The sequence below is a fragment of the Telmatherina bonti genome, assembly GCF_933228915.1.
Source record: "Telmatherina bonti genome assembly, chromosome: 15".
Taxonomy (NCBI): Eukaryota; Metazoa; Chordata; class Actinopteri; order Atheriniformes; family Telmatherinidae; genus Telmatherina; species Telmatherina bonti.
In genome coordinates this window covers 27,804,643-27,823,982 of record NC_136613.1, presented here as the reverse complement: position 1 = coordinate 27,823,982, position 19,340 = coordinate 27,804,643, and the positions used below count along the sequence as shown (strand labels likewise).

The following is a 19,340-nucleotide window of genomic DNA, read 5'->3' as shown; positions in this document are numbered from 1 at the left end:
CAGAGTTGCTGCAAAGTAACACTTCCACCTGCAACGGATGACATCTGGGTAGGTTTTGCATGTAAATATCTCACAATAAGGTCAAATTTAAAGGAATGTTTTGATCAAGTTGTCTACAAAGACATCTATATACACTAACCAGTCAAAAGTTTGGACACACTTTCTTATTAAATCCAATGGGAAAGTGTGTCCAAACTTTTGGCTGGTAATGCATGTGAAACTGTTATGTTCCAGGTGATTGCGCACCTTTCTTCAAGTCAATCCTCAGTCTCCGTCCTGCTTTCTTATTGGCCACGAGGCTGGAGAGGGCAGGGCTTTTCCGAAGGAGGGGGCTCTCACTCAGCCCCTTGGAGGTCTAGATGGAGAACAGATAGATAGATAAATACTTGACATAAATACTTCAACATACAGCTTTTACAATGTTGCAGTTATCGTCCCTTTTCAACAGGGAATCTGGCAAACAATTTTACTTTGGCGCAAAAATGATTCTGTCCAGTGCAATCTTCATCCAGTGCAATCTATACAATCTTCCACTCTTACACGCTGCAAAATCATGTCAGGACATGCTGCTTCCACCATGATTAACTGCTGCTCAAAACAAACCGCCGCTGTCCTACAGAGAGGAAGTTTAGTCGAGCTAAAAGATATATATTTTGAGGTATGCACTCCGTCTCTTAGTCCATGGCTGAGTGGTTTAGGAGGCTGGTTTTCATGTCCTCCTCATATCTCAGTCTATTTCTTCGTGGTTTTTGACTATCTTGATTAATTTTCTCTCAGTTGGAGCAAAACTCTGGTCTAACTCCAATCCTTAGCAGTGGCTATACGTCCAACAACTTCCACTTAAATAATAATTAATGCCAATGATTTTGCAGTTTGCAGTTGTTCAGACATCGTTTCAGAAGACATCCCTGATTCACTTGGACTTTATTATACACATTTAGTATTTGCAGTAAAAAATAGGTGAATTACTTAACACAAATTAAAGCTTTTTCATTTCCTTTGTTTGCTTTATTTCCTTTATTTTTAATCTTACAATATGAAAAGACCAATGACCAAAAAGAATCCAATGAAAATAAACTGAAGCGCTGTCATGTGTATAAATGAACTGAGCAGATTGCATTAACAGTAAAAATTGTTTATCACACAATGTGATGCAGAAAACAACATGAATATTCAGTCCTATCAAATGTTTATTTAAAAATGGTCTATAACATCTCAGTCATTAAATGACAAACTTATTTTTAATAAAATAGATAATCAGCTGTTGCTAAGTAACTGTTCTTTCTGCGCCAGCTGTTTTTAAATGTCAGGCTAGTAACCATGGTGATGTTGATGACACACTAACATGTGCTTGGGTTTTATAAGGCTTGACAGCTCTGGTGAGGAGGTGGACATGAAATAAAAATAATGTGTGATGGCTCAAGTCTCTACAAATGAGCTCTACCTTATTCTGCAGTTTTAACCATGAGAGAGGAGAACCAGTAGTCTGAACTGTAAGCCCTGCCCACAACTGGTTTTCCCCCCAGTGAGAAACACTCCTGCTCCTGCTGTATGCGCTCCTCCTACTCGATGTGCATGTCATAATGCACACATCTTATATTCCTGCTCCATTCTCCCGAGGAAGCTCACATCTTCCAGTGAATTTACTGTGTTAGTTGCAGTATGTTTTTTTCCCACCTAAATCTCCAGCTTTCCCCTCAGTGGCCATGCTGTTGTGTTTATAAGATCTATCTTACACGATAGACGAGACACCATTGTTGATTTTGCAATGCCCTTCGTTTAGCAACCGGCAGAAACCATCAAGGAAAGTTAACAGGAGCAGGCAACTCCAGTCCTTGAGGGTCACAGTCCTGCAAGTGTTGCCAGTTTCCCCTGGTGCAACACACCTGACTTAAATCAATGGATAATTAACAGACTTGTTAGGTTTCATGTCAAGCTCTGCACTAGTCTGCTAATTAGTGTGATGTGAGTCAGGTGCGTTGCAACAGGGAAACTCTGAACACTTGCAGGACTGCGGCCTTCGAGGACTGGGGTGGCTCACTCTTGCTTTAAAAGCTAGTTAGCATTAGCAGCTTCCACCAGCTAAACATGCCTGGATTCGTACATATGCCCAATCAATGAGAAACGTTGGAGATTTTTTTTAAAATGACGTTTTCTCCCACGTTATATGTTGAGTAAAAAAGATTTAAGATGAAACTACAATCAGGTGTAGTTCCTAGAAAAACAAATTGGAAACGTGAACACAAAACTCACTGAAGATGACATTTTTTTTTAGAGCTACAAGTAATGTGAAGGAGGGAAGACGGAGAATTATTGCTTAAATAAATTCATGATCTCGCTGAAAGCTTTGTGTCTTGTTGCTCATTTATGAGAAGAAACAAACTATCACCTTTTCTCACATTCATGCATTATCATTGATGCCATCATCATGTTTAATGTACATTTTGCATCAGTGTTATGTTTACGACCCATTTTTTTTTTACCGTGTGTGAGATTGTAATAATCCTTTCAAATGTTGACATTCAGAAGAAACACAAGTTATAAACTCACAGTGAAAGCTTCTGGAGAGGCGGCTTCCTCTGCAAGCCGTGTGGCTGCATTCTCAGAGGGTTTAAACAGCGGTTTGGCTTTAATGGGTGGAGGTGGCTCTTTGGTTTTGGCGATATGTGGACTGCAGTTGGGACCAGTGCTGCTGCCAAACAGTTGACCGATTAGACTCTTCTCGTATCGCTCCCTGTTGGAAGAGGGCACGACTTCCAAGCAGACGAGTCGGGAGTGCATTGCTTGACGGAAAATGTCCTGGGCTCTGTAAGGACGAGGGAAAGTGGGATGACAAAGACAAAGAGAGAAAGGAATGCAGAAAAGCAATTAGAAGTGCGTAAGACACAACAGCAAGTTTTGCTCACTAAGCGAGAGCCATTTGTAAATCATGCATACTACATTTGGCATGAATTTGCCATTAAAACTAATCATGTCATCATTCTCAATACCATTCAGAGTGTAGATATCAATCTCTCATGAGATAACCAACTATTATAGAGAATAAAACTCAATTAGAAGAAAAATAAGATGCAGTTTAAATCTGATTATAAATGGCTCATTTAAAATATGTGCATGTTAATTGGGCATTTTAGTAATGAGCAGTTATATTTCTGCAATGATTTAATACACTTCAGTACTGCTGTATCACAACCTGGTCGCTTAGAAAAAATATATTCACTGAACTTTACCCATAATTATTATAATCTGCATATTCCTATTTATTTTTCCTCTATGAACTGTCACAAGTTACAATGACCGTTCCTGGTTTTTGTTCTCATCGTCACTGAGCTCAAGCAGCCATGACATCCGTACAGAAGGTCATTATAATCTCATGATCAAGAAAAAAGATCATTTAGTAGAAAATTACTTTAGATCAGATCACACTAATTTAGTTAGATGGACCACTGTGACAGGAGTGATTGATACACACCATCATCCACCTCATATTCCCAGAGTAAACCCAGTTCATCAGTTTAATTCAATTCAATTCTTATCCTTTACCACCAAGATTATTATGACATCTATATTGATTTAAGCAATCTCTAACTAGAAACTATATTTAAAAAGCTGTCCATAAAATATATTAATTAAAAATAGTATAATTATACTCTGAATATCATACATGCAGATAGTATGAAGACAAATATTAGTAATTAAAAGGGTGAAGGAAATCAGTTTTATCAGATGCACTATATGTATTCATGTAGAACAGAATATAAAACAACAAATGTTATCAGTATATAATAAACTACAATTAAATATTAACCTTTTAATGCATGTGTTAATGAAAAACAATGCCACATTTCCCTCACAATTTCCCTTTGGGTATTAATAAAGTATTTTTCATTTTTCATTCATTTATACAGAATTTTCCCTCTAAAGTCATATGCAATGATACTTTTTTGTCTTTTCTAGGGACATTTTCAATTTACTTGTTTTTATGTGTTTTACATACTATTTATAAAACAACAATTATATTATGTAAATATTTTTTTTAAAATATAGCACTTTCATTTTCTCTTATGCAAACTTGCATAATTAATATGTATGCATCTATGTTCAGTTATATCATATATTTATTTATTCTTTAGTGACATGTTATGTATCGGGATGACTCACCAGCATCCACTAAAGTGGTTAATTTACAAATATACCATCCTCATTCATGAATATGCAAGAAAAAAGCTTGTAAGTATGTGTCCACTATAGTGACCACTTTGCATGAAAGGGTTAAATTAACAACAATAACTACATAAAAATGAAAAATAAATGTGTAAAGTAACTAAACTAAATTTTAGTTAGTTTATGTTATTAGCTATGTAGTTATTGAGCATGTAAAACTGTTGGCCACACGAGTGTGCAACAGCAGAAACTTGACTACAACACACCAGACTCCAGCATGACCCAAATAATGAACTTACAAGTGAAAAAGGAACAAGCATGCATAAATATTTTGTTCCAATGACAAATAAATAATCCTGTTATGCCTGCATACTCTCATACTGCACTGATACTACTGATAGAGTGGGAATACAAGTACATGGGTGGTCATTTTCATTTTACTAATCTGACGCAGCATGTCCACAGAAAAACCATCCAACACAATGAGAGAGTTTGTGTCGCACCTTTCTGAACAATATGTGAAGAGATTTTCATTGTATTGACAACACAATACAGAACAATGAAACTAGATGTGAAAGCTGTGTGTTTTGAAATGTACAATTAAACCATTGTCCAGAGATGATATCGTCATTGTTCCCAACTCAACAACATGCATTCACATTTCTGTAAAAACATCCTAATCAAACAAGTTTCTTTAATGCAGCTGCCAGGCGGAGATATTGTCAGTGTGGAGACACAAAGCCTCCACACTGGACTTTCAATGCCCTACTTAGGCTCATTTTGCTGGATGAAACCATATATCACGCTAAACCTGCTGCCACTGAACAATGCTCAAAGTACTGGGCTGTTTGTTTGTGAGACCAAACACAAGTTCATTACTGTTTAGAGGAAGCTTGATCCAAAACTCGCTTACATTACAGTTTATTTTATTGTTATCAAAGTGTTCCTCGCCTTGTTCACTGGTTTCTGGATGTTTTCAACACTGAATGCTTATGGGTAAATAGCTATGAGAACTGGTGTTTTTGAGAGAGTGCACACCTGTTTGCGAACAATAGGTACAACCCCTCCACTGATAATCCATTTACTTTCACTATAGCATAAAATAGCCCCTATTTAATCTTATTACCACGCTGAATCCTGGCCATGAGCTGTGGAGTGGACTGTGTGGTCCCTGTGATGTGTTGTAATCACCATAAATTCTGCATCAGGACTTGTAATCTGTTGCAATTGTTTTTACTGATGTGTCTTTTGTCCTTTTATTGCTCTGTAATCATGAGACACCCCCAGACACTGCCCAGTTGATGGCTTTTAGGCACAGGTAGAGACAGAAATGTTTGCACATATTCAGTACTGTAAAAAGTCTTGAGCCACTCTTCATTTCTTTCTATATTGCAAGAAAAACAGGAAATGGATACAGTGATTTATTGACACATGCACTAACATTATTGCAGCTATGGCGTATCCGGCACAGTGTTCAACTGTAATAAGGTTAAAAATCAGTATTTGCAATAGCCATATTCATTCTTCATCTCGTTCACCTTGCTTCTTGTTACCCATCCTTTCATTGAAACCATTTCCAATGAGGCTTCAGTTCACAACAGTTTGTAAAAATGTCTGAATATGTCTTTGATTGTATTTCAGTAGGTCAGTATTGGGTCCTAAGTTGTTATATATATATATATATATACGTACATACACATATCTACATATCTATATCTATATATCTATATATCTATATATCTATATCTATATATCTATATATCTATATCTATATATATCTATATATATCTATATATATCTATATATATATCTATATATATCTATATATATATCTATATATATCTATATATATCTATATATATATATATATATATCTATATATATATATATATATATATATATATATATATTTCTTTTTCTTCTTTTTTTTTGACACATATGCAATGTTATGGAAATGTGGACAAACTACTAATGTGCAAATAAAAAAAATCTAACTGTCAGCCTAATGACACAACATTTAGGAACTCAAAAATGTGGAAGTGCCGTGCCCAGACCATCTGTGGCATGCATAAAACAGGCATGATGGCTGTGCATGAAATCCATCTGACAGCCTCAGCAATAAAAGTTAGCCTGTGGAATTAATTTAACTTCCATGGGTGGCTTTGTTTGCTTCAAAGGTCTGGTTCTGTGGGGGAGGTGTGGATGTGCAAACAAACTGGTGTGGATGGAAAAAGCAAACTTTGGCCAAAAAACATACCCTCGTTTGTAAACCAAGTAAACCAAATAGAGGAAGTGGACTGCAACACAAAGGCATTGTGTGTTATGTGAATTATAATCCAATCAAAATGTTCCTGAATATTCCCACTCTAAATGTTAAGGCTGATTTGACTGAGGAAAACCTCCAACATTTTCATATCTTTTTGCTTGGATGTGTTTCCATTGTTGCTTCTAGATTTTACCACTAAAATACAAACAATTAGTACTTGCATTGTGTTGTTTTATCAAATGTGTAAAACTGGGCCAATTGAGGCTTTAATTTTAGCAAAGCAAAGCAAAATTATCAATCTCAAGAGATTTCCTAGCAAAAGAAAATACAAAATTAAATAAAAAAATAAAAATAAATACGTAACAAATTAAGTGAAATTGATAAGTTAAATTAAGCAATAACCTAAATTCGGTGTTAAATTAAAAAAAGATCAAACTGAATTAAAAATTCAATTTCATTCAATAGTAAAAGCACTTGGAGAGCGCACAACCTCCGGCAAGCAGCTCATCTCCACCTATATTGTAAAGAATTGCTTTTAAACGTCCTGTCCACAATTTCCTCCGACTCAGCAACAAAACTTCATAGACTAAGTTAGACCAAGACCCATTCTCAGAAAAAAAGAAAAAAAAATTAAATATAATAGATCAGCCCAGTAGTTTTTGCATAAAGGTGCTAACAAATAGAGAGATAAACGTGGCCACAAACGTAACCTGCTTGGCAGAGTAACTAAAACAAACCAAAACTAAAATAAAATACCTGAGTGTCCTGATTCCAATACCTGTTCTCAATATGAATACAAGTAGTATTTTCATTTTGTGTCCCTTTGATTAAAAAGTTAAGTTCTTACACTTCATTTTCCTTTTATTTCATGACCTTGAGACATGATTTTGTAGCTTTTCAACATCTCAAATGTTTTGTTTGTCTTCTTACCACAGATAAATAAATTTGTACTCACTGGCTAAATGTCTTGTCCATGAGGTCAGTGTTGTTGATTTTGACAATGCACTCGTCCTCTTGAAACAAGCCCTCCTTTCTTGAACGACTCTCTTCCTCGATTCCACGGATATACAGACCAAGAGGCCTGACAGGACAGAAGATGATTTTATTAAAACTTTATTCATCTGTAAATTCAAAAGAACCAGCACTGAGTCCATCAGAAGACCAAGGTGACTGTTGGCATAGACAGACACAATGAATATGGTTTAATGAGACAACTACTATAGTCGGGTCACAACACACTCAGGATGGTTCTGCTTCATCTTGTAAAAATATTTACACTAAACAAAGCTGTGGTGTACACTGTTTTATTTAATAACTTAATTTTCAGACTTTGGGAAGGTGTTTTCAAACAGTTTGACTTTTTTTTTTGTGAATCACCATGAAATTTACATTTCCAAAACAAATACTCCCACTAGTGTAAATATGCAAATGAGTCTGCAGAGAAAAGAGAAAGCTTGCTGAGCCTGATGGGCTGCAGCAGCTGTTGTACCACGGCCACATCAGGCAGCTGTCAGTGGAAACAGTGGAAAGGATATAAAACTTCTTCAAATAGATCATTTATCACTTATTATGGCAAAAGATGGCGGTTTTTCACTAGTGAGCTGTTTTGAACATTTAGGGCAGATATGAACAATGTGGGAGGGTTGTAAAGGGGAAATATACAGGTCAACCAAGAAAGAATGAAGAAAATGTTTGAAAAAAAATTAAAATAAAAAAATTTAGTAAAAAATTATTTATTTTATTTAAAGGGACAGAAACAGGAGTTTCTGTCAGGAGTGGTATGATACTGGACTTTAAGAAACTAGCTAAAGGAAAATTTACACTGATACAACATGAATTTAACCAGTAAACAAAAAGAAAAAATATAAGTTACAATGGGCAAAAGAAAAGCAGTTATAGACTGTACATGACGAAATGAAAATAATATTTAGAGAAGGAACTACTGGTTTGTGCCAATCCCTTGTAACAAGTAAAGATGCCTGTCCAAAAAAATAAACACATTTTCACAATCACTAATAATATATTAATGTCAGGTAGAGGAGCGGAGATGATGCCAGCCTGCACGTCTGAAGTATGTTCATTCGGAACCAATACAGTCATTCATTTGACATGGACATGCACAACAATACACTGACCTCAAAGTAAAAAGTTTTAGCAAAGTTGCTAACTTCCACTTAGAGTCCCTGGACAGGAAGTTGTTCAAACATGCAGTACAATTTTAAAGTTAAAACTTATGGCGGAAAGAAAAGAAAAAGAAAGAAAAAAGAAAAAGAAAACTCAATGAAAGGGTCCAAACCAAATGGTAACCTGAGTTGGACAAAAGTTAAGCCTATTACCAAAAATTGTAGTTTCCCCGTCATCCACTGGGGGTTCAATAACAGAGAAAACTCCAGTCGAGTCTCATGTTAAAAAGACCAACTTCACAGCAAAGATAAGCCCGTTAACAGACTGGTAAAAAATAACGAAAAAAAAAAAACTATTTAAAATCTAATAGGTCAGGTTTATGTTTATGACAACTATGAGTGGGGTGAATATTTTTTATAACTCATCTGTTTAGCTTTCACCATATTTGATATTTGATATTCAGCATAATTAGGGACATGTCCTTTTGATTGACAGGTATCCAATATTCAGCGGCAAGAAGGCAGAGTGTAGCACTTCGCAGATTTTAGCAAGCTAACAACGTGATTTAGCTTTTGCCCGCCAACCTCCATTAGCTAGTTAGCTCCCATTAGCTCTGGGTTAGCTCAGTTAGCTTTCAGCTACAGGCAGTTTGGAGTATGATCAATATCAATTATCCATCCCCACACTCACAGCGCCACCTCTCAGCTCCACCTTTTCCCCATTTTTGTATTTTCCAGGAGCAGTGTCACACGTGACGATGCCAATATCGTGACAGTGGGAAACGCCCACCAAGTTTCACTTTAGCTCTTCAGAAACGTACAGGTGCTTGAGAGCTGATCTGTTAGGTGTTATAAAAGAAAGTAAGAGCCTGGCTGATACCAAGGTAAAAATGCTTATTGAACATCCTCTTAAGTGTCATGACTCCATAGTCTTTGCCAGGGGTTGTCTGTCACCAACACCTGTGCTATATTTACAGCTCACCATAGTTTTAATAGTTTTAAAACATTAGGTGCGTTTCCATAACACCTAGAATTGCGCAAAAACTAAACACTGCAATAAAAAAGAAAAAACCGCTGATGGAAAAAAATGTTCAAATATCACTGAAAAGGGAGTGGTTTTTTAGATGTTCCCATTTAGAAATATATCGCGAAAGTGTAATGGAAACTATTTTTCCGCATCAAAGATCCCCAGACGTGACATTGTGGGTCGTGACCAGTTCATTTTTGGTGAAGATGGCGCGGTATGGAACAAACAACGGCAAACTTTAGAGTTTTAGAAAAGAAAACGAGGGAGAAAAGCCGTAGAAAATTCTCTGCAGCAAGTAGAAAATCCCAAAATAATAATAAACTACATGGCTACCTTGCATTCGCCACAATTTTGCAAAAAAAAAAAATGTAATGGAAATGCAGCTATTGATAGCAATTAAAAGAAGTAGATGAAAAGTCATGACTTCAGACAAAAAATTTGTAACCAAGACAAAGGTGAGCACAGATTAAAGAAAAGAAAAAGGAGTGGGGTAAAAGAAACTATGGAAGGCATTCAAATTTACACTGGAGCATAGAAACATAGACATTAAATTCCAGTAATTGATTTCATCCATTTTATGACAAAAGCTTTCACAGCAAAGACCTTAAAATTAGCTATAAGGTCAGAGTATTGATTACAAAATGGTAAAAAAAAAAAAAAAGATCTGATAAGAGATTTTATTCATTGATAATTATGATGAGCTATTTCAGAGGTGAATATCTGTCACCTTTAGGACAAAGATTATCTCAAAGGAAAAACTGGTGAAGATAGAAAGATAGAAACCATCAGAGCTAGAGTCATCAGTGGGTAATAAAACAATAATGCAGCTGTTCATTAAGGCCCATTTATACTCCTTTAAGTAAATAGGTGCACCCTTTTCAAGTGTGACTCAAACTGCCCTAATACTTGCATCCTTTAGGTTAGCATGGTTGCTAGCTGATACGTCCACCATAGAAGTTTAGAGTTCCGGTTCAGACATCAGCAAAAACAAAAATATGCAAGGAAGTACACATCTGTAATCTGTGTGGCCATTAAATACATAGACATCATATATAAATAGACGCTGCATTGTATCACGCTGCCTATACGAGCTGACGTCTCATCACGCCACCATCTTGGATGGGTCTCCCATGCGCCTCTGATGCATTTATTTGTAAGCCACAACAATAATTTCACGATGTTTTACCTGATTTTTCTCACAGTTTGGTTTGTTACAAAGGACAGGGATATTGTTATGATACAGATCACTTTAAAAAATTAAAGAAATAACGTGCTTTTATGTTAAAATATTTTGATAAGTTCTATAGTTAGGGAGGGTTAGCATCCACTAGCTCTGCTCCTACAGCTTTAGACGGCTGAGGGACACTTTCTGATACACTGAGCTTCTCTCTCTCCCTCTCTCTTTATCCCTCTCTCTTAAACACCTCATTGGAGTAAAATGTATCATTTGCATTTAGTAGATTATTCACTGTGTTAACATTATTTATCAACCAATTATGTAGAAAAGTGTTTTGTTTGTGTTATATATACGCATTGTTCCACAAAAAAGTTTTGTGGGGAAACTATGTTGATGCTGCAGCAAAACTCGAAAGCGGAGACCCATCCAATATGGCGGCGACGCTGATTCACTCTCCAGCGCTCAATGAGGCGTCTACGTATATATGATGTCTATGACTAAATACATCATGGCTTCTTCTTCTCTTTTTGTTCCATTTGAAGCTGACACATTAGCTAACCTGCTTAACACTGCCCCTGTGGTTTATGGTGGTGCTACTTTGTTTATGGGTACACATTTACCAGGACCCTAACAGTCTTTAGCATAGAGCATAAATGGGCCTTTATGATCTTTCTTCATCTAAAAAAGTAACACAGATCCACTGCAAATTATTCATGTGTCGTCAATATACATAGATGGACACATTCCAGTGTGAGAATGCATCTGTACGCACAAAACTCACCGTCCACTGAGTGAAGAGCAGTAGGGAACCACGTGGATTCCCAGTGGACTGTCCTCACCAAGGATCTCCACCATCCTGGTCAGGCTACACACACACACACACACAGGTGAGCACATGGACAAAGACACATCCAGATATTAATGATTTGAAAAGCCAAAGTTATAATTGTCATTCAGATAAAAAGTGCAAAAAAGTTGGACCTAAAACAGAATTTTATTCATATTTATGTTTACGTGCTCGAGCTGCTGGAACATATCGGGCAGCGGACGGCGTGTGAAACAAAACCTTTGAAAGCATTCAAACCTCTGACCTATCCATGGAAGATAAAACATTATGCAGAGCTGAGCAAGATGTGAGGAAGAGGCTGTGAACTCAGTGGAAGACAAAAAGTAGAACAAGCCACACGTGCGATGACTCACAAACACAGCAGGATAGGAGTCCTGAAAACTTTTGCCACTTGAGGAAAAGTTTTTCCTCATGCGGCAAACGACGATCCCAGGTTGATGATTTTTCATGGATGCCTTGACTGTGCAAAAAACAGTTTTTTGTTAAGGACTTAATCCATGCCTGTGAATGCAGGCCTTAGAGAAGGCAATGCAGACACGTCTGTTCAAAACCAATAAAAGAGAAGACTACAGTGGATTCGTGTGTGTTTTTCAATAACCCCCCCCTTCCTTTCTTCTCTGTGGGCTTCTACTTTGCTTTCAATCTCACCATGTCTCTGTCTAGTTTGGATTATTCAAGTGTGCATCCGCTTTACATTCGGTCTGTGTTTTAAAGTTTTTGTTTGTTTGATTAGTTTATCTATCAGAGCACAGCCATTAATCCTCCCGTGACCTTCCCTCTGCTCCCTGTGTGTGTGTTTGTGTAGTACTGTGCAAGTTTGTCTCAAATGTTTTGTGTTCTTTCATTCTGTCTGTCTCACCAACTCTGTCTCCTGGTTTTCTCTCTCTCTCTCTCTCTCTCTCTCTCTCTCTCTCTAGACCATTCATCCATCCCTAAATCCCCATTAACAGATAGCAGTACAGATGCTGATAAACTCCGCAGAGAGGGTTACTGATGATGTGGGTGGTAGCAGAGGAGAGATGCAAAGTGCAAAGACAAGTTCTCCCTTCCTCTTTGTCTCTGTCTGAACCCCTCTGCCTCACAGTCACACATACAAACACAAAGCTGATGCTTCCCCATTGCGACTCAGCAAGTTTGATTTAATCCAAACAACTGCAGACACAGAAATGAAAGATGGGAATGAAATGTCTTTTCTGCATCTGATAGTCCATGATAGTTCTTGTTTAATAAGCTAAACTATGACCAGACTCATAAAAAAAAAAAAAAAAAAAAAACTTTTATTGAAAACATTTGTTAAAGTGTAATAGTGTGTATACTAATACTATTTTCTGTAGAATACTCCTACAGCTCCCACACAGCAGTGCAGTAGTAAGAAATACAAAAAAAGGTGGGCAATTTAGCAGTAATATTTGTTTTAGTTTCATAACTATGCAGATTTTTAGACTGCAAAAAAGTCTATAGGATTCATCTTCTGAATATGTAGAAATACTGTAAATTTATAACCGCAACTTAAAAAGTTGGGACTTAGTATGAAAGTAAATAGAAACAGAATGAAATGATTTGCTAATCTCATGAAGCCATATTTGGACACATCGCATCACAGATTAGTCAACCTTTGCCCATGTTTACATTTGAGGGACTCTGCCTCTCTAAAGTGCTCTTTCTGTACCTAGTCATAAAACTCCTCTATTGCCAAGTAACCAAATTAGCTGTCAAACGCTCCTCCAGTTGAATTTGACATGTACCAATTACCTCCCAGTCTTTTGCTGCCCCTGTTTGAACTGTTTCAAAACAATGCTGCCGCCAAATTTAAAATATTTTTTTTCTTTAAATATTAACATGTCTAAGGTTTATTATCTGACATAATGATGTTTTATTGGGAATAATACATGGGTCTGAGTATTGCAAGTCATTACATTCAGTTTTTATTTACATTTTACACTTTGCTAAAACTTCACACCCAAACACAAGACAGTGTCGAGGGTGTAACAACCCTCAATCCCTACTTTAGTAGGACCAAATTTCATGTATGCAGTTACGTAAGATGTTTTAGTTTTATGAATGGCTGAAAGAGAAACACTGCCATTTACTTATTAGTATCAATCAAAGAATGTCAGGGAAAAGGAAAGAGAAGAAGCGAGATGAAGGGAGAAAAAGTAGGAAGCAAGATGGTATGGATGTAAAACAGTGAATTGTGGGAGGGAGGAGGCAGTGAATTAATTAGACAAGGCTAATGAATAGAATTAAAACGAGTAGGAAAATAACATGCAACCCCCTCTATCCGTTCCTGCTGTTGTGCCTCTGATCTCTAACACACACACACACACACACACACACGAGCAATTGAGATCCATTTGCATTTTCTTTTCTTTTTTTTCGTGAGATGTTTGACAGGCTGCATCAATGCAAAAAATGAAGGGGATTGAGAGAGACAAAATGGGTGAAACTCGAGAAAAAGAGAGAGAGGGAGCACGTTGAGTAAATAAGAGGGGGAAAAAAAGCAAATGCACAGAAAGAGGGAGAGTGGGACTGAGTGAAGCAAAGAGATGAAGAGAGCAGGTGTTCTCTTTATCCAGCTGCCACTTTACTGATCCTCCCCATGAAAGACAGAAACACAGAGGAATAAAAAGGAGGATATGCATTACCAAACCACTCTCTTCATCTCAGTGCATCTCACACTCTCATCCCTGTACTTACTTATCAACCCATTTCCTTTTTCTTTCTTTCTTACCTCCTATGGCTTTCTGAACAAAGCACCACAGATGTAAGGAGCGTAGACAATGTTCACATCTAAATGTTAATGAAAGGAAATACTTAAGCCTATATAACTGTTAAATGCATGAATTACTGAATAAATGGGTTAGTAATATTCCATTTTGAGAGATTTAGTCCTCAAATCCCTTCACATTTGATTAATCAATGAGTGTGTACATTTATTTCATGAGTGAAACTAGAAAGCCAAAGCCAGAAGGTTGAGAGAGATCCGAACAGATCAGCCTCATGGGTCAGATTTTTATCACATCAGACTTTTCAGTGCTCATCAATAATATATTTATGATACAAAACAGCAACAATGCAGAGACATCATTAAACAAAATGAAACCTCTTCCAGAGTTAGTATGGTGCACCCAATGAAAGCTATTTACCTCTTCACCTCCAGACTTCCCCAACATTGTTCAATAGAGCGCCTTATTCACAAAAGAAATATAATATGCTGGAAATGCTATTTCAATAAACTAATTTAGCAAAAATCTATTTTCCCGTATAAAAGCACATTTTGATTCGCATGGAATGAGTTTTCTGCTGTGCATGCTGTGGGGTTCAAATTATGATGAGCCATTACTGTATTTATAGGTGTCACTTTCACATCTAAAGGCAAAGGAATACTCGCACACCAACGCACACAACGCAGCAATCAGACTGATATACAGCCGCACACAAACACACACAGTCATTTAATGTATGCTCCGCTGTTCCAGTATTTATGGCCGCATTCCTTTACTCATTTTGGACTTTTTTTGCAATTTCAAGGATCGTTTCCCCGGCGACCACAAAAACCATTACATCATTTTTACATTACTCACTACTGAGATGACGCGTATGAGAGTAGGGCGTGTGCGTGCATGAGTGGGTAAGTGCATGGGGGAAAAAAAAAAAAATTTAAATGATGCAAATCTGAAAGCGTGTCTTAAATGTGAACTTCTTTATCAACCTAAATTCCCTGCATTGTACTGAATAAGTTTCAGTAGAGGTAATGAAATTTAAATAGCTTCCATTTTGTTTGCTTTGCCATTAATTTAGCCGACAGAACCGTGTATTACAGTAGCTAATATTTCCCTTCAGATGAAATAGAGATAAGGAGAAAAAGTGGTGGCAACCATCCTCAGACAGCGCCTTACAGAGACAGGTTTTATGCATAAGACTTGCATATAAATGAAATGCATAGCTGCACTTCCTGGTGTTTGTAAGCAAAAAGTGATAAAGCATCCAATACCTGACGTCAGTGTTGTTAACATAGAACAGCTGCTTTGTGAAGTTGACAATTTGCCCCTTTTAGGGTCTTGGTTTCGGACAAGTCATGCAACTGGACACTGGTTCTGGATGATTATTAGTATTTATATTACTGCATCGACAACTGACACTCTCAAACTATGTCCACGAGGAGACGAGTTAAAGTTTATCACCTTGTTTTTTAATAGTTAACGCAAACTTTTTTTTTTTTAACAACATCCCACAGCCACTAAGTCTGGAAATGTTGCCATTATGTTTCTATGTTTCCAAGCCATCTGCATGTTTCCTGAGCCAGTGATACCATAGCACCATATTCCCCTTAACCTGCAGGCAAAACCAGTGCAGATTACGGCCTTGCATTTGAGCTAGAAAAGTTAGCAAGCAAGATTAGGCTTTTACTGAAAAATAAAAAACACCTCCCCTTTGTCTCAATTTCCTGCCATCATCCTCCATGTTGCTTGTGTCACAGCCACGCCAAGTCTTATTATTTTCTCCATGTTGAATACGTCTTCAAAAGATTCTGTGTTTGGGATGTAGCCTTATGGCACATCACAGTTTGGAATAAATTAAAATGAAGTAATGTAACTATTAAATGTTTATTGAGGCATATCTTTTTTTGTTTACAGGATGAATTTTTTCTAACTTATTTGACTGCTGTTACTTTCTAAGCAAGATACTTCTAACATAAATGGTGCACTTCCAGTTCATTTCATAAATACGACAAAACTGCCAACATATTTGCAAGTAAAGCAAAAGAAACATAAAAAGAAACAGTTTTTTTCAATTGCACCATACTTAGATCAATTAATTGATGTATCAATGATGTTTAAACCAACATGTTCCTCTTCTGCTTGCTATGATGCTGGACAGAACAAGTAGAAAAGAAAAAAAAAACTATCTTTCTGGTTCATACAATGAATGAAATAAGGATTTGTTCTTTGGTTTAACACTGAGCAAATGAGAAGCTATCAGCCAAACGTTAGTGATGAAGAGTGCAGTTACAGAGTTATACAGTATAATAGAGCTACACTATAATATTCTGGCAGGATCAAGATTAAGAGTTAAATGACTTTGGCTCTGGATGTGTAGAGTGGAAATCGTTGTGTTGGTGCAATGCCTTCAAGATGGGAAGTTGGAGTTCTGCTCCAAAATATGTAACACAGCACAAAAGGTCTCCTTTTCAGACAGAAAACACATCCAAATTCTTGGCAGTCAAAGATGTTATTGAGTTTGCAATTTGTTTTTTTGTGTTTCCTTTTTTTCAAAGTAGAGATGAAGCGCTGACATATTCAATGCCTCCTGGTTGGAACCAACTGCAGCTGGGTCTTTTCATCCTTTCTTAAAAGGTGCTAAAATGATTTTTAAGCTTTATTGTTTTTCCAGAATATTTCAAATTAACTTCACAATGCTAAAATGCTTCCATACTAAATTTTAATGCTTTTACATGCATCATGATCAGACCTCTGGTGTCATTCACATGTCTTTTTTTGTCTCTGCAGTGAAATGCTGGAGTGGCACCCTGGGATGGATAAAGGCAGAGTGAGCAGTGCCCAGGGGAGGTCAACACCAACCGCAGCACTTTGCTTTTTGGTGTAGTTTGAATTGGCCTTTAATTTCATCTTTTTTTTTTAGTCGGGGAGCGGCTCAGATCCTACAGCCCACTGCGTAGCTGGTTTGAGACTGCTCCCCTCTTTTTGTTTATTCTGTTTCTTTCTTTGTTTTAATTATTAAATTAATATATAAACATTGCTGTTTGGCACTGGGTTCTCATATTAGTATTGCTTCTTCCTTTTGCACCTTGCTTTGTAACAAATCCTGAGAATGTCAGATTTCTCAGTTAAACACTTAGTGTATGCTACAGACTGGCACGTCATTTACACTCTTCCAAGTACCTCCTTTCAGATTATGTCAATGTTTGATTATTAATTAAATAAACAGATTTAGTCAATTTGTTAATCATATCATCTACACCTGAAGCATGAAACATTTACTATTATAGTATTTCCTATCCCCATCAATACAAGATGGCTCATACAAAATGTGGCGTTAAAATCACAAATTATTTTATCCAAACCATTTATAGTGAGGGGAAAAAGAAAAAAAAAATGATGACAATGTCCTGGCTCAACATGGAGGTACAGTAGTTAATATTTTATGCTTTTTGTCTATTTTCATGTATACGCATTCATCCTCTGCTCATTTATTTTTGCAGCAAATTTAGTGTGTTTATTAACCTGGGAAACATTACTCTTGAAAGGCTGCATATTTATGCAAAAAAAAAACCAAAAAAAAAAAACCCAAAAAGGTTGATGCAAAAATTCTGGCTGGCTGGAACAGGGAGTACATTAATGATTGCCTGAACAACTATTTTTTAAATGGATACACACAACCAACATGAAAGCCCTACAATGGCTACTCCTAACAAGATATACAGCAGCACATTGTTGGTATAATGTGAATGGCAACGGTCGATCCTCCTCTCTGTGTTTGAATTGAGGATCGTGTCCCACAGAGCCAAAATAAACACATGGACAAAAAAAAAAAAAAAAAAAAAAGGCCCATAAGAGACACAAAACATTCTGCACCCAGCATTTAATTAGGCAGCACTCATTAGTGCACGCATGTGTGTTCTGTGCTCAGTTGTGTGCATGTCTGTAAAAAGAAATAAAAGATGCAAGTGTGTTTGTAGCTGTTTATCTTTCTGATCATGTGTGTATGGCAGTCTAAGCATGCCTCTATTTCCTTGCATGTGTGTGTTACCCTGACCTTGTTTTGGCAGTCTTTTGTAGTGAGCTAATGATGGAGCTTTTTAACACCAACCATATCTGTGAGGGCCTTGATCTGGATTAGAATCCAGCTTTAATGAAGAGAAAGTGGGACATGCACAGTAAAGACCAGTAAACACGAATGCTGGATAACAACTCATGCAGAATCCTTGATAGTCACTTATCTCTGAATATTTCACCAAAAAACATTTCAGTAGTTTATCAGGATAAATTATTGGCAAAGTGAATTAAAAGGGTTACATTAGCACAGATATGAAAACACTGACCTGTTACTGAAGGTGTGCTTCCCTTGGGCTTGATCCACTGCTGCAGGCTTTTCCACAGTGGGACTGGCTGCCTGCAGAGTAAACACACACACACACACACACACACACACACACACACACATTAACAGACTTCAAGATGATTTGAGGAGGAATGTATTTTTTGGAGAATATTAAAAGCCATGTGGCCAGAATTTTTTAAAAAGCATCTGTGTTTTGATTTAATCTTTAATTCAAACATACAAAAGAAATGAATGAATAAATGTGTGGAGTAATGAGAGATGGAGCTGCTTAACAGATGAACAGATAAAGAAGCAATTAATATCTGAAGGCAGGAAGACTGAGCTGTCAGTGCAGAATAATACGGACGGTGGGCACATCTACCGAGAGAGAGGCAGACAGGTGGAAGAAAGCAACGTATACGCGAGCAGAGGGAGATGTAATCTTTAAATAATAGAGGAGGGATCACATCAAGTGTGTGTGTGTGTTTGTTTTAGGGCTACACCAAACCAACATCAAGCCAATGAAGACAAAAGGCCCCCTGCTGGGTGCCCTTGCATTGCCGGTATCTGAACAAACATCATAGCAGAATGTCCGGCTGTCACCTGAAACATACAACATCCATCTGCACAAGAAGACAACAACCAGTACAGTTGGGTACAATAAAACATACAGT

The 19,340-nt window shown here is 37.0% G+C and overlaps 1 protein-coding gene across 1 annotated transcript in view; it reads right to left on the bottom strand.

Moving 5' to 3' along the window:
• The window catches only part of LOC306766896 (partitioning defective 3 homolog B-like), a 230,308-nt gene that overhangs the window by 144,783 nt on the left and 66,185 nt on the right, over positions 1-19,340 (bottom strand). The window contains exons 5-9 of the mRNA XM_079254754.1: positions 18,668-18,738; positions 11,539-11,622; positions 7,386-7,511; positions 2,551-2,806; positions 247-355 (exon numbers count right to left, since the gene is read on the bottom strand). Of these exons, the coding sequence (XP_079110880.1) occupies positions 247-355; positions 2,551-2,806; positions 7,386-7,511; positions 11,539-11,622; positions 18,668-18,738 (646 nt within the window). The remainder of the gene's footprint in view (positions 1-246; positions 356-2,550; positions 2,807-7,385; positions 7,512-11,538; positions 11,623-18,667; positions 18,739-19,340) is intronic.